The following is a 14,513-nucleotide window of genomic DNA, read 5'->3' as shown; positions in this document are numbered from 1 at the left end:
ATTTATGTATATTCTCCTTGATCCTCACAACCACCTCTTGAGATTTGTTTTCTTACCATTCCATTTACACAGAGGGAATCCGAAGTATAGAGAAGTTAACCTGTTCACAGTAATACAGCCAGCAAGTGATAAACCAAGGATACACACCTAACGGATCTAACTCAGAGCCCACAACCCTAAACTCTGTGCTATAATCCTTCGGTAAGGTGGAGAACTGGTTGTCTACCCAGTCTTGAGGAGCTAGTAAGTCAGCCCTGGACCATACTTCTAGGCCTATTGTTACATGAGGAATGAGGAAAACAAAATCCAACTGTCAAGTTTTTTGTTATAACATATATGTTGCCAAACTTATTCCTAACTGCTCTCATTCCTTTTCTTCCTTTCTTTTCTTCCTTCCTTCCTTCCTTCCTTCCTTCTTTCTTTCCTTCTTTCCTTCTTTCTTTTCCTTCTGATGATGCCATTTGTTGACTGCAAGACAAATATGAAAACAGGGACTAGTTCCAGCCAATGTAGGGTGGCTATGGGCCACCAGCTAAATGCTTATGTAAAGTTTTAATGGAACATAAAATGGAACGATTATGTTAATTTGTTTCTGAAGTGTTACTTCCGCACTATAATAGCAAGGTTGAATATTTGTAACAGAGACCATATGGCCTGCACAGCCTAAAATATTTACTCTCCTACCCTTTATAGATAAAATTTGCTAGCTCCTGGCCTAGAACTTGTGCACCATGTAATCACATGGTTCATCTTCTTCCTGCTACTTTTTCAGCAACTAGAATGGTACCTGGCACAAAGCAGGCACTGAAAACATAAGTCTTGAATGGTGATAGTAAACATGTGAATGTCATCCTGAAATAAGTTAGCCAGGCCTGGGTACTCCTGAATATTTATGTATCTTTCAGTATAATCAGAAGTTAGTGTTTGTGCTACATTTTGTGCAGTGATCCACCTCTTTCTCCACAGCATTTCCAACTTTACAGCAAAGGTGCCTGAGCTTGATGTTTGAATGTCTGCCATTAAACAGAAAGGACTCCTGCCCATATTGTAACTTAAAATGTCATCACTGGTATTCCCTTGTGGCTTAGAGCTAACAAGCCCAACTAGTATCCATTAAGATTCAGGTCCAAAACCTGGCTCTCTCAGTGAGTTAAGAATCTGATACTACTGTGAGCTGCAGTGTAGGTCCTAGATTTGGCTCAGATCTGTCGTTGCTATGGCTGTGGTATAGGCTGGCAATTGGAGCTCTGATTCAACCTCTAGCCTGGGAACTTCCACATGCCTCAGGTTTGACCCTAATAGGCATAAATAAACAAACAAACCCTCATGAAATGTAGGTGCAACCAGCCTCTGTTAACTTCATTCTTTTGGAAGCCATCACGTTTGGTTTCAGCTTAACACATGCATGGCCTGCTCACATCCTGACAAGCACATGTCAAGGAGCAGCTCTCTCCTGAGCTGGTATGACAGACATGCAGACAACCCTTTTCCCACACTGGGGTTATGACAGTTCCTGAGGTTATACTAAGAGTCCAATTATGGCAGGTTGGGGAATGTCACTTAGTTTCATGGACTGTTTTTCAGGGATCTCATTCATGGGGCTCTAAGACAGAAAGCAACTGACACAACAAAGGATGTTTCGAAATATCAGCTGTCCTATCGCAAACCAGACTTCTATTCCTACATCCTCAAGTTGCTTAGTGTCATATGAAAGTGCATGTTTTCTTTTTGTGGCTTTTATATATAGTTAAAAATAAGAACAGTTCATTCTTTTTTCTTTTTTAAGGTTTTTTATTACTCAATGAATTTTATTACATTTATAGTTGTAGAACAGTTCATTCTTTTTTTCTTTTTTTTTTTTTTGCCTTTTCTAGCGCCGCTCCCACGGCATATGGAGGTTCCCAGGCTAGGAGTCAAATTGGAGCTGTAGCTTCCGGCTTACACCACAGCCATAGCAACGCGGGATCCGAGCCACGTCTGCAACCTACACCACAACTCATGGCAGCACTGGATCCTTAACACACTGAGCAAGGCCAGGGATCGAACCTGCAACCTCATGGTTCCTAGTCGGATTCGTTAACCACTGAGCCACGATGGGAACGCTGAACAATTCATTCTTTACACACGCAAACCAAATGGACAGAAACACTTACCCCTATCATCTTTGAAAGTGTTACTGAAAATGCTGGTTGCAGACCTGTGTTTATAATGGCACAAAATATGCCAACCACAAAATAAGGCCATTCGGTTATATTCAGCTTCACAATCCTCCAAAAGGAAACAGGAGGTACATTTTTATCCTGGAGAACACAAAACATTACAACAGACTAATACTGAAAAGAATTGATATTAATTGATTTAACCCATGTACAGTTCTTCCTTATGAACAAAAATTTTTAAATGAATATATCTTATTCCTACTTCCTTGTCAATTAATGGCTGTTTAACTTTGTAAAAAGTGCTGATATGTTCTGTTATGTTACTCTTTTATTTTTTTAAGAAGTAAATGATGATTTCATAAACTTTTTTTTTTAGGCTACCATGTGCAGTGGCTTAATGTGGAACTCAGTTCCCAGACCAAGGATTAAACCTGAGCAACAGTGGTGAAAGCGCCAAATCCTAATCACTAGACCAGGTAACTGCTCTGATTCCATAAACTGACATTTGAAACCTGACACAAATGTTTATAAGTAAGGATAAAAGAACAGAAATGTTTATATTTACGACCATTAAAATCTATTTCTTTACATTATAAATTCTCTTTCTAAAATTCTTGTCCTACAAATTGTCCTTTGTATTTTTTTTATTTCTTGGACACACCCCAGGCATTCAAAGGTTCCCAGGCCAGGGACTGAACCCATGCCACAGCAGTGACTGCCAGTTCCTCAACCTGCTTAGCCATCAGCAAACTCCCATCAATTCTACCTTAAGTATAAAAAGTTGAGATTTGGATTTGTAGAACACATTAGGAGACAGAACAAGAGGCTTGTGGATAACCCCCTTCTTGTTCCCACTCCTATCCCAGCCTTGGCCCACTGGTGAAGACACAACTCTACAGGTTTCTCCGTACCAAGCTCTCTTTTGTACTAAGCTTTCTCTTTTGGCCTTGTGGTCCCTTGATACTCTTGCGAATGGATCTTCTTAGTAGACTGGATCCTAAATCTTTTGGAGACATGTCTAAGGCATCTACTTCACCACTGGATTCAGCAACTGCATTTTCTAATTCTATTTCATTGCCTTTTGTCTAAAATAAATAAGAAATACGCATAAGCTGGTTAGGCTCATTTATTCAATGAGTATTGATATCAAGGAAAATGCCAATTTAAGTTCTTACAGGAAAGGATGAACTGCTATTTTCTGGTGTGATTACATTTGAAAGTTAAAGCCACTAAATAAGGATTCACATTAAATATGCTGAAACAACATGACATCTGTTACATGTATATTATATAGTCGTTTCCTTTTTATGGGTGTTTTTGGCTCAATCACATTTGCTTTAGACCAGTATCATCAACAGAAATACAGTATAAACCATACTGTGAACCACATTTGTCACTTACAATTTTTTCAGTGCTGACATTAAAAAAATTAAGAGAAAGGAATCCCTGTCATGGCTCAGTGGTAAAGAACCCAACTAGTAGCATGAGAACACGGGTTTGATCCCTGGCCTCACTCAGTGGGTTAAGGATCCAGCGTTGCCATGAGCTGTGGTGTAAGTCACATATGCGGCTCGGATCTGGTGTTGCTGTGGCTGTGCTATAAGCCAGCAGCCATAGCTCTGATTCGACCCCTAGTCTGGACACTTGCATATGCTTTGGGTGTGGCCCTAAAAAGACCAAAAAAAAAAAAAAAGGTGGAAAATAAATCTTATTTATATATTGTTTAACCTAATGTATCCAAGATAAAAAAATCAACATATATTCAGTGTAAAGACTTTGAGATAATTTGCATTCTTTTTTTTTGGGGGGGGGACAAAGGCATTGGAATCTGATATATATATTTCCTACTTACAAACATTTCAATATTAACCACTGCTGAAATCCTTAATAGTCACAAATGCCTGTGGCTACCACAGTGGAGAGTTCACTTTTAAAAGTTTCTTAACGTTAATTTTCTCTAATTATCTTTCTTTATTTCCCCTCCATTAAAAAAAAAAAGAAAAAAATCCAAAACACTGGTCTAATCCTGATCCCTCACCACCACTTTTTTTTTTTCCCCTCTTCTCAAGACAATCAAGTCAAGTAACATTGATTTATAGCACCAAACACAACAAAATCAGCTTATACCTGAGATAGTCTGGGAAAACGCTAGACTTGGAGTATACCTGCATTGTGACAAGTTTGAAGTAAACGCCTCTCTCCTTCATGAGTTCATCATGACTGCCTTTCTCCACAATGACTCCATCATCAAAACCAGCAATGACATCAGCATTGCGAACTGTGGACAAACGATGGGCTATCACAGTGGTGGTCCAGCCTTCTCTGTCCTACAGAGAGAAGAAATTTGGTTGTTGAACACATGAACAATTATACGGAAAAATTCATTCCTTCAATTTATATGCACTGACCACCAATGCCTTGGATTGGACACTGCAAAAATGTGTAAGCTATAAAATGAATAAACAAGAAATATGCACAAGCTGGTTAGGTTCAGTTAATCAACCAAAAATAATCATTGAACATCAGCTATCAAGGAAAATGGCAATTTAAGTTCTTACAGGAAATGATAAAATGGCTATTTTTTGGTGTGATTACATTTGAAAGTTAAAGCCAGTAAATAAGGATTCACATTAAATATGCTGAAACAACATGATACCTTTCTTTTGGTTCACAAAATGTTTAGCAACTTGCAATTTCCTCTCTCAACTGTTTGTTATGCACACTTATAGGAGGTTTAAAGAAACAGTGCTGTATCGTTATTAGAGAGGGGGAGAGTTGGACCCAAAATGAGTTCATCTTTGAATTCTACTGTGACACTTCACCATAGAGGACTTGTGGGTTAAAAGGTTTCCACATTCCTTGTCCTCACAGAGCTGTAGCCTATTTACCACCATGTGCCAGAAACCAAGCCCACAGTGTCCAGCACAGCGTGAGCACTCAAGTCCAATCTGATGAATGAATCACACAGACTAAAGAACCGAACAACTGTCAAACTCTGTTGATGGTCAAGGTTATTTGATGACCAGGTAATTCCCAACATCATCAGTGCTCTGCCACTCTCCTAGGGATAAGAGGTTTCTCATTCCCCACACAATCCGCAATGGGCATTTTGTATCTTAGAAACTAAATGTAGACTTTCCTCTTGTTGACAATGGTAGAAAACTTACAAAACCTAAACAACAGGGTTATCTCTAAGGCTAAGTTTTCAAGATCACAAATGAAGACGAATTTTGATTTGAGTCTAAATTTCTCATTGTTTAACTTTTAAAATTTGCAGCTATCTTTCAATGAAATTATATTCATCTCTACCTTTAAAAATGCCAGAGAAATAAATGGAAGTTAAACAGATCCAAAGAAACCTGATGGTTTTAAGAGCTTAAAGCATTAATTTAGAAGTGGCTAGAATTGGGGTTTGGGACTAGCATATGCACCCTGTGGAAGTGCTAACCAATCGTAAAGCACAGGGAACTCTACCCAATATTCTACGATAACCTGTATTTGAAAAGAATCTGAAAAGGAATGGATGTGTGTATACATATAACTGAATCAATTTGTACAACAGAATTATCACAACATTGTAAATCAACTATACTTCAAAAAACTTTTTTAAAATGGCAAGATTGTTTTTTAAATGATCAAAATTTAAAGCAAACAAATAATATTGAGGAGAATTAAGAAAAGAATGTTCTGGAGTTCCCGTTGTGGCACAGTAGTTAATGAATCCGACTAGGAACCATGAGGTTGCGGGTTCGATCCCTGACCTTGTTCAGTGGGTTAAGGATCCGGCGTTGCCGTGAGCTGTGGTGTAGGCCGCAGACGTGGCTCAGATCCCACGTTGCTGTGGTTCTGGCTTAGGCACAGATCACAACACCCAGACCAGGGTTTGAACCTGGAATGCAGTAGTGAAAACACCAAGTCCTAACCACTAGACCACCAAGAACTCCTGAAACACATCTTTCTAGCCTACCTCAAGCAAAACTAATATGCAAAGGTCTAGCAAACAACCCAATCTCTTTTAAATTTTTTTTAGGAGTTCTCATTGTGACTCATCAGAAACAAATCTGACTAACATCCATGAGGATGCAGGTTTGATCCCTGGCCTTGCTCAGTGGGTTAAAGATCCAGCTTTGCTGTGAGCTGTGGTGCAGGTCGAGGAGGTGGCTCGGATCCTGTATTGCTGTGACTGTGACGAAGGCCAAGGCTACAGCTCCGATTAGACCCCTAGCCTGGCAACCTCCATATGCCTCGAATGCGGCCCTAAAAAGACAAAAATTTTGTTTTAATTTTATGTTGTTTAGAATATAGTTAATTTACAGTGTTGTGTCATTTTTACTGTACAGCATAGTGACCCAGTCATACATGTATCTACATTCTTTTCCTCATGTGATCTTCCATCATGGTCTATCCCAAGAGACTGAATATAGTTCCCTGTGTTTAACAGCAGGACCTCATTGCTCAACCATTCTAACGTTAACAGTTTGCATCCACCAACCCCAAACTCCCCATCCATCCCACTTCCTCCCTCCTAATTTATATATGGCATGTGTATCTGTTCATCCCCACCCTCCCCTCCTCATCCTGTCCCTTTCCCCTTCCATAACCATAAGTTTGTTTACTGTGTCTGAGTCTGTTTCTGTTTTGCAGATAGGTTCCCTTGTATCATCTTTTAGATTCATGTGTAAGTGATAGCCTATGATATTTGTCTTTCTCTGTCTGACTTCACATAGTATGATAATCTCTAGGAGCATCCATATTGCTGCACATGACATTATTTCATTCTAGTTTATGCCTAACAAGATATTTTTTAAGTATTACAAATATATAATGTTGATGACACTATTTCTACACCCTTGAGCTTCAAGTGAACATCTCTATCAAGGACAGAGGATAGAGGATAGTAATTTAAGGATCAGAATACCCAGAAAATATTAAATAAATCTATCTGTTTTTAATATAAGTAATATCTTTTAGTTTTATTGCCCCGCTAACATGAACGTATAAATTTAATATACAATGGACCTAAAACAATGGCCAGTTCTAGCCACTCCCAAGGCAGTTCTTGACTTTAAAGACTTTGACTCCAGTCTCGTATTACTGCAGCACTGCTGGCCACTCCTGGTATTATCTAAAAGCGGAACTAGAATCTGCCTCTTTGAGCTGCATTAACGTGCTTTGAAACCCCTTTGAAAGCAGCTGCTTTGCAAATCTTTACTCCCACACCTTTGTGGGAGCAGCTGTCTTTCCCTTAATTTTTTAAGAGCCACAGGTGCAGCATACGGAATTTCCTGAGCTAGCAGTCGAATCGAAGCTGCAGCTGCCAGGCTACACCCCAGCCACAGCAATGCTCTATCTTTGAGCAAAGCCAGTGATCAAACCCAAATCCCCATGGGAGTTCGTGCCATTGCGCAGCGGAAACGAATCCAATTAGGAACAATGAGGTTTCGGTTTGATCCCTGGCCTCGCTCAGTGGGTTAAGGATCTGGCATTGCCATGAGCTGTCATGTAGATAGCAGATGCTGCTTGGATCTGGCGTGGCTGTGGCTGTGGCCCGCAGCTACAGCTCCGATTAGACCCCTAGCCTGGGAACCTCCATATGCTGTGAGTGCGTCTCTAAAAAAAAAAAGATGAAAAGACACCCCCCCCCCAAAAAAAAGGCCAAATCCTCATGGATACTAATCGGGTTCTTAAACCACAGAGCCACAATAGGAACTCTCTATCCTTACTTTTTGAAGTGTACTTCCCCAATATTCTGTACCTTTCTCTTCCACCACCATGCAATCCTTTTTCCGACTTTTCTGTGCTCTCCCAACCTTCAAGATTTGCATCCCTGCCCCAGTCTATTCTGTACAAACCCATGGAAATAATAATAATTAACACTGGCCATATACAGGAACTATTTCCAGTACTTGAAAGAGATGAATTTAATCCTCATGATTATCCTCTGAAGTGTGTACTATTATTGTTATGCCCATTTTAGAGTGGAAGAAACTGAAGTTGACATTTTTGCCCAAAGTCCCACAACTGGTAAGCAGCTGACCCAGGACTTGAAAGGCAGTCCAGCTTCCAGGTCTCATAACACTCTTAACCACCCGCCTGCACTGTGGTACACTGTAACAGTCCACTCTCCTACACTGCCTTTCCAAGCCCTAGGAAATATTTTCATCTTGGACTCCACCTCAGAAAGCCTGCAGTGGCTCCCCTACCACCAACTCTAGCACACCTGAGAGTTTTCCACTGAGCTTTGAAGGACTATAACACGCTGTCCCTCTCTGACCACCTTCATCCACCTCACTTCCTTCGCTCCCTCTCTGGCCCCAACACGTACATGTGTGTTCAATCTATTTCCGCCCAACTCACCTCTCAGATAATGTGTTCTTTTTTCACTCTGTGCCTTTCCATATGTAAACCTTTAATGTACAGCAGTTTCTTCTTTAGTACCTGACTCTACGAACAACTTGGACTTTGATTCAAGTACTATGTCCGCTGTTTTTGCTGTGTAAGTTTGAACAGGTTAGCTACCTTTTTCGGTCACTGAAAGGACTATTGCTCATTACAAGTTGCATTTTTGTTGTAACTAATAATTTAATTATACCTGAAATGATGTTAACACATAAAAAATGAGGTCATGTTGCTAATCTTAGTAGTGTAAAAAATTGCAAAACTTGTCATTTATCCTATGACCTTTTGTTGAGACACTGATGAATACTGATTCTTATCTTTCAGTTGGTTTCCCTTGAGTTAGTCCTTCCCAGTGAGGAATTCTGTAGTCCTGCCAAATATTTGACTGTATCATCTCTGTTGCTTGCCATAGCATTCCATGACCTTGTAGTTATTGTGTGCCTTCTATTTGCTGTCCTACTGCAGTGTTCTTTTCTTGGAACTGGAAATTTAGTTTGTGATTAATATTTTGCTACCACTTCTAGCTTTGTTCCTTTCATTTTATTGATTACTCTGTATTACAGCCAAAGCATGTTCATCCAAGCCAAGAATATTATCCTATTACCTTTTCATCTAATGGCAAAAGCAAACCTTCTTGCTAGTCTATAGGCAAGATTTCCTCGGTCTTCATCATCTTTGTTTCTGTTAAAAGCAATACATTTAAAGATCCCGCTGTGGGGACTTGTCACCTGAGTGGCTCCACACGTCTCACACTGAGCCCTGGACTTTTGATTCTGCCCCCAACTTGGCTTCACTCTCAGCATGCACATCTGAGTACACAGCACCACCACTTACTTTTTACCAGAAACCCAGGGTGGGGGGAGGGGAAGGGTCAGCCTTGGCACCCCTTCTCCCTTACTTTCTGTGTCAGATCTGAATACATTCTCTTCTCAGCAGTGACAATAGCCTTGTCCAAACCATTATAACCACCATCCTCTCTTTCTTGGGCTACTCTCAGAGCTTCCTACCTAGTGTCTCCATATCCATTCTAGAACCCTTCTAATTCACTCTGCATGCACCAGCCAAAAGAATTTGTAAAAATGCACATATGACCATGTCACACCCCAGGTGAGACTTGAAGTGCTGTCAGGTTCAACTCATCTCTGTAGCTACAGGCTGCTTCTCTCCTTGCTCCTCCATGATCCAGCTACACTGGCCTCTGTCAGCTCCTGGAGGCTTGCTGTGCACCAGGCTCCTCCTGCCTACTCTCCTGAGCTTTCTTTCTCTACCTTCTCCCACCATGAGACTGTGGCGTAGGCTGGCAGCTATAGCTCTGATTCGGCACCTAGCTTCGGAACCTCCATATGCCCCAGTTGTGGCCCTTAAATAGTAAAAATAAATAAATAAATAAATAAAATACTGCAGCCTTGTGGCAGGGCCTTGGTTTCCCCTCAAGTGATACACATAACAATCCTTTGAGCTATTTTGTAGACCTAAGACCCTCAAAAAATGAAAGATTTAACTAATTGATGAGGCATTCTTCATTCCAGGAATGAGGACCACCAGAACCATCTCTAGGACCACTGAGTACCAGCTTTGAAGAATGCAGGCTTGTACCTACCCTGATCCTTATTTGCACCCCTATTTTTCATTCCCAAATGTAAGAACATCTCCTGTTCTCTCCCAATGGGGAACAGCATTAAAGGCATTAGCCTGCTGTGGCCTCCTTTGCCTGGTAAAGCAATAAAAGCTATTTTTTTCTCTTTCACCCAAAACTCTGTGACATTTCTATTTGGCATCTGGCCCCTTTTATAATATCTTTTTAATGGAGTTGTGTGATTCTCACTTCCCCTCTTCCCACTCTCTTTTGTGGCTCCACTTTCACTATTCTATGAAAACCGTGCTTACTAATCTTCAGGAGTACTGTGTATAAAAGGAAATTAGCTTTTTGCACATGATGTGAATTTCAAATATATTTTCTCAGTTTTTCATTTTGCCTTTGTGTTTATGGTGATACTTTCTTCATGGATTAAAAAAATGTCTCTTCAATTTTATCAGTCTTTTCTGGATGACTACTGGGTTTGGGCATACATAGAAAGTCTTCTTTGAGAGTATAATAAATGATGGTTTAGTAATCTCTCTGGCCTGTAGCATTGTAGAGTTGAGGATATTTTGTAAGTTATGGTTGTAATTTTGTCTTTTTTGATGAGGAGAATAAGGAAGTTGGGAAAATGGTGAATGTGTATGATATGCCCATTCAGTTCTTCAGAGTTCTTGTGGGTTAAGTTAGGCATGTAATGTTTTTGTTTTTGTCTTGCTTTTGCTTTTTTTTCGGGCCACACCTGAAGCATATGGAAGTTCCCAGGCCAGGGGTCAAAATGGAGCTACAGTGCCACCCTACACCACAGCCACAGCAACATGGGTTCCTAGGCACATCTGAGACCTGCACAACAGTTCAGGGAAAAGTCCGATCCCTGACCCACTGAGCAAGGCCAGGGATCAAACCTGCATCCTCATGGATACAAGTCAGGTTCATTTCCACTATGCCACAAAGGGAACTCCTGTTTTCATTATTTTTATTGTGTTTCTTACATCTCTGAATAATCTTTGTGCAAATGCTTGGATTAGATAAATAATTGAAATAGGTGCCAAAAGAATTTCAAAAAGTAGTGTGAAAATTCATTTGGCTCTACATTCTTGTAGTATTGTACTTTGTGTTAGAGCCTGGGGGAAAGAAAGACAGTTGACCAGAGCAGTGAGATCTCAAGCAAGATGTATTGACTAGCAGAGTGGCCGGGAGCAGTGAGCAAGAGGAACACAGAGCCTTGCCTTTTTAGGTTTTATAGGCAGGGGGTCATGTGCTGAGTTCTATAGATCCAGGATGGCAATTGAGATCATGGTATGAAATTTAACTTTCTCCTTGGGGCTGTCTTTGTCCTTGGGAGGTCAGCAGCTTCCTGGGCTTTGTTGTTTCACCAGTGGAGGTCCAATAAAAGCAGAGACTGCAGGTCTGGGTCTGGGTGGGTCAATGAGTGATGGGACTTATTTTTTTTTTTAGGCCTTCCTTTTAGTTTCCACCTAAGACTTTGTACTGGCTATAATTGATTCATTATCTGCGGATTAGTCACCTGAGGAAAGAATGAGACCCAGGACATACAGCTCAGGATAATTAAGAAAAAGCTTTACCAAATAATGCCCCCAGGTGGCAGTTTAATGACACTTTCTACATAGAGAAAATGGTTGAAGGAATAACCTTGCTCAGTAAGTACCAAAGTCAGCTGAATACCCAAAAGTAGCATTTGAAAAATAGCATTATTACCTAATTATCTATGATGGGTTATTAGTAATTTTTCTTTGATAAGTATAAATTTGTAGTACAAATACCATGATAATGTACTTGAATGGCTAGAAAGCCAGGTTTTTTTTGGTTTGTTGTTTGTTCGTTTTCGTCTTGTGTCTTTCCAGGGCCGCATCCACTGCATATGGAGGTTCCCAGGCTAGGGGTCAAATCCGAGCTGTAGCTGCTGGCCTACACCACAGCCACATCAACTCGGGATCTGAGCCATGTTTGTGAACTACACCACAGCTCAGGGCAGTGCTGGATCCTTAACTCACTGAGTGGGGCAAGGGATCAAATCTGCATCCTCAAGGTTGCTAGTTGGGTTTTTTAATGACCTGGCCACAATGGGAACTCCCCAGTGCAGTTTCAAAAAAATTTTTAATTATAATTTTTTTCCAATGTTCTGTCAATTTCTACTGAAAAATATGAAACATTTCATGAATTTGCCTGTCATCCTTCTGCAGGGGCCACACTAATCTGTGTGTGTGTTTGTCTTTTTTAGGGCTACACCCAAGGCATACGGAAGTTCCCAGGCTAGGGGTTGAATTGGAGCTTCAGCTGCTGGCCTACCCCACAGCTACAGCATTGTGGGATCTGAGCCATGTCTGCAACCTACACCACAGCTCATGGCAACACTGGATCCTTAACCCACTGAGCAGGCCAGGGATCTAAAACTCATCCACACGGATACTAGTGGGGTTCATTTCTGCTGAGCTACAACGGGAACTCCCCGAGCTGATCTCTGTACCGCTCCAATTTTAGTATATGTACTGCCTAAGGGAGCACCCCATGTAGTTTTACTATGTGTTTAAATGACAATAATTTTGCTTTGAGTAAACCTCCTTAAGAGCCTCTGTGCACCATAGAGCAGTTAAGAAATATTTGGCAATGAATGGCCTGTCCTGGAAAACCCTCCTGTTTTTATTTATATGAAAGATAATGTTTAAAGTTTGTCTAAACTGTTTTCTTATAATTGCAATATGTGAATATTTATTGTAAATTACAACAATTTTTTTCTTACATATATTTTCATTCTATTGTGATAGACTAAGCAGAAGAAGGGGCTTGGTCTTTGCCCGGATGATTTTATTTTTTTATTTAAAAAAATTTTTTTGCCTGACGACTTTATTTTATTATAATTATTTTCGGCTGCACCAGAGGCATGTGGAAGTTCCCGGGCCAGGGATTGCTCTGAGGATTTTAAACAGATTTAAATTTTCTTGTACAACTTCAGAGATTAGTAATCTACTGCTTTATATACAAAATTGTTTTAAAAGCATAAAGTACCTCCTGTAGTACTTTTTTCGTTTTTGTCTTTTTAGGGCTGTACCTGCGGCGTATGGGTGTTCCCAGGCTAGGGGCCAAATCGGAGCTGCAGTTGCTGGCCTATACCACAGCCACAGCAATGCCAGATCTAAGCCCTCTGTGACCTAACACCGCACCTCAGGGCAATAGCGAATCCTTAACCCACTGAGCAGGGCCAGGGATCCAAACCTCTCCTCATGGATACTAGTTGGGTTCATTACTACCGAGCTACAATGGGAATTCCCACACTATGTTTAATATACAAAGAGATTATCTACACTATATCCATATATCTGTTCTGTATCATTCTTTGACGGAAACCTCAAAACCAGAGGTGCAAGTTTAATGGATTTTGGAGCTACCAAAACTAAAATTCGAGTCAAATAATGCCAAATGTGACTTCAAGTTAAATTAAATGAACATTTGTTGAGAACCTGTTCTATGCAGAGCCCCAAACTCCCCGCATAGGGATAGCTGTCAATAGGAATTCACTCTAAAATCTGGGCATATTGATGCACAAAGTGGTGAATGACCAACCTAGATGAGCGCCAGAGAATGGGAGACTAAAGCCAGGACCTCCCTGCTGCTAAGGGTGGAGGAATGGAGAAGTTCTGTAGAGTGGGCACTATGTTCCAAACACGCACCACAGGGGCAGCACTCTTGGCCTCTGGCAGGGAGCGGCCCCGGCCCATTCAAGACCAAACTGCGCTTAAGAGTCATGGCATCCACTCCAATTCCGAGTCAACTGTCCAGGAGGGGAGAAGGCGCAAGGAGCAGAGTACACACTCCAATGGTGTTCACTCTTATGTGGGCGGCCAGTCCCAGCGAAAGCCGGTGCTGGGGGCGAGGACAGGAGAGACGCGGCTTTGAGGGTCAAAAACCCCACCACCAGAAGCCCCAAGAGGAATATTCTGCGGGCAGTTTCCCTCCTTGGGTTATTTGTAGGTGTCTGTTAGGCCCGGGTGGGGGGCGATAGGGTAAAGGGAACCCCATTCCTTCCCGGAGTCAGGCCCTGGGCCAGGCAGGGTGCCAGCGCTGCTGTTTCCTTGGCCTTGTAGCTTCGGATGCTTCTGGACTTGGGAGCCATTCTCTGGGAACATAATCAGGCATTAGAGCTAGAGAGCGCAGCCAATAGGCTCCGGGCAAGGGTCGCATCCTGCTTGGGCCACTCCTGAACCCCGCATCCCACAATCCCCAGGCCAGCTGAGGCGCTGCTTCACCCCTTAGGGACTAACTGCAGTAAGTGGACCCTTAAGTCAGATAACGGGATAGCCGCCCACGCGCGGGGGCGGGGCTCTACCTCGGCTGGGAAGCTCCTCGCGTCAGGCCAC

General features: G+C 41.5%; 1 protein-coding gene and 1 pseudogene across 1 annotated transcript in view; both read right to left on the bottom strand.

The window, feature by feature from the left end:
• LOC125112169 (ATP-dependent translocase ABCB1-like) overlaps positions 1–7,984 on the bottom strand; it is a 50,310-nt gene extending 42,326 nt beyond the window's left edge. Inside the window, exons 1-4 of the mRNA XM_047754396.1 lie at positions 7,883–7,984; positions 4,325–4,486; positions 3,071–3,244; positions 2,154–2,300 (exon numbers count right to left, since the gene is read on the bottom strand). Of these exons, the coding sequence (XP_047610352.1) occupies positions 2,154–2,300; positions 3,071–3,244; positions 4,325–4,486; positions 7,883–7,984 (585 nt within the window). The remainder of the gene's footprint in view (positions 1–2,153; positions 2,301–3,070; positions 3,245–4,324; positions 4,487–7,882) is intronic.
• Positions 7,985–12,296: 4,312 nt separating this feature from the next.
• On the bottom strand, positions 12,297–12,663 carry LOC125112244 (uncharacterized; annotated as a pseudogene).
• Between the last annotated feature and the right edge of the window lie 1,850 nt (positions 12,664–14,513).

Source organism: Phacochoerus africanus, chromosome 11 (genome assembly GCF_016906955.1).
Source record: "Phacochoerus africanus isolate WHEZ1 chromosome 11, ROS_Pafr_v1, whole genome shotgun sequence".
NCBI lineage: Eukaryota > Metazoa > Chordata > Mammalia > Artiodactyla > Suidae > Phacochoerus > Phacochoerus africanus.
This window is presented reverse-complemented; position numbering and strand designations above follow the sequence as displayed.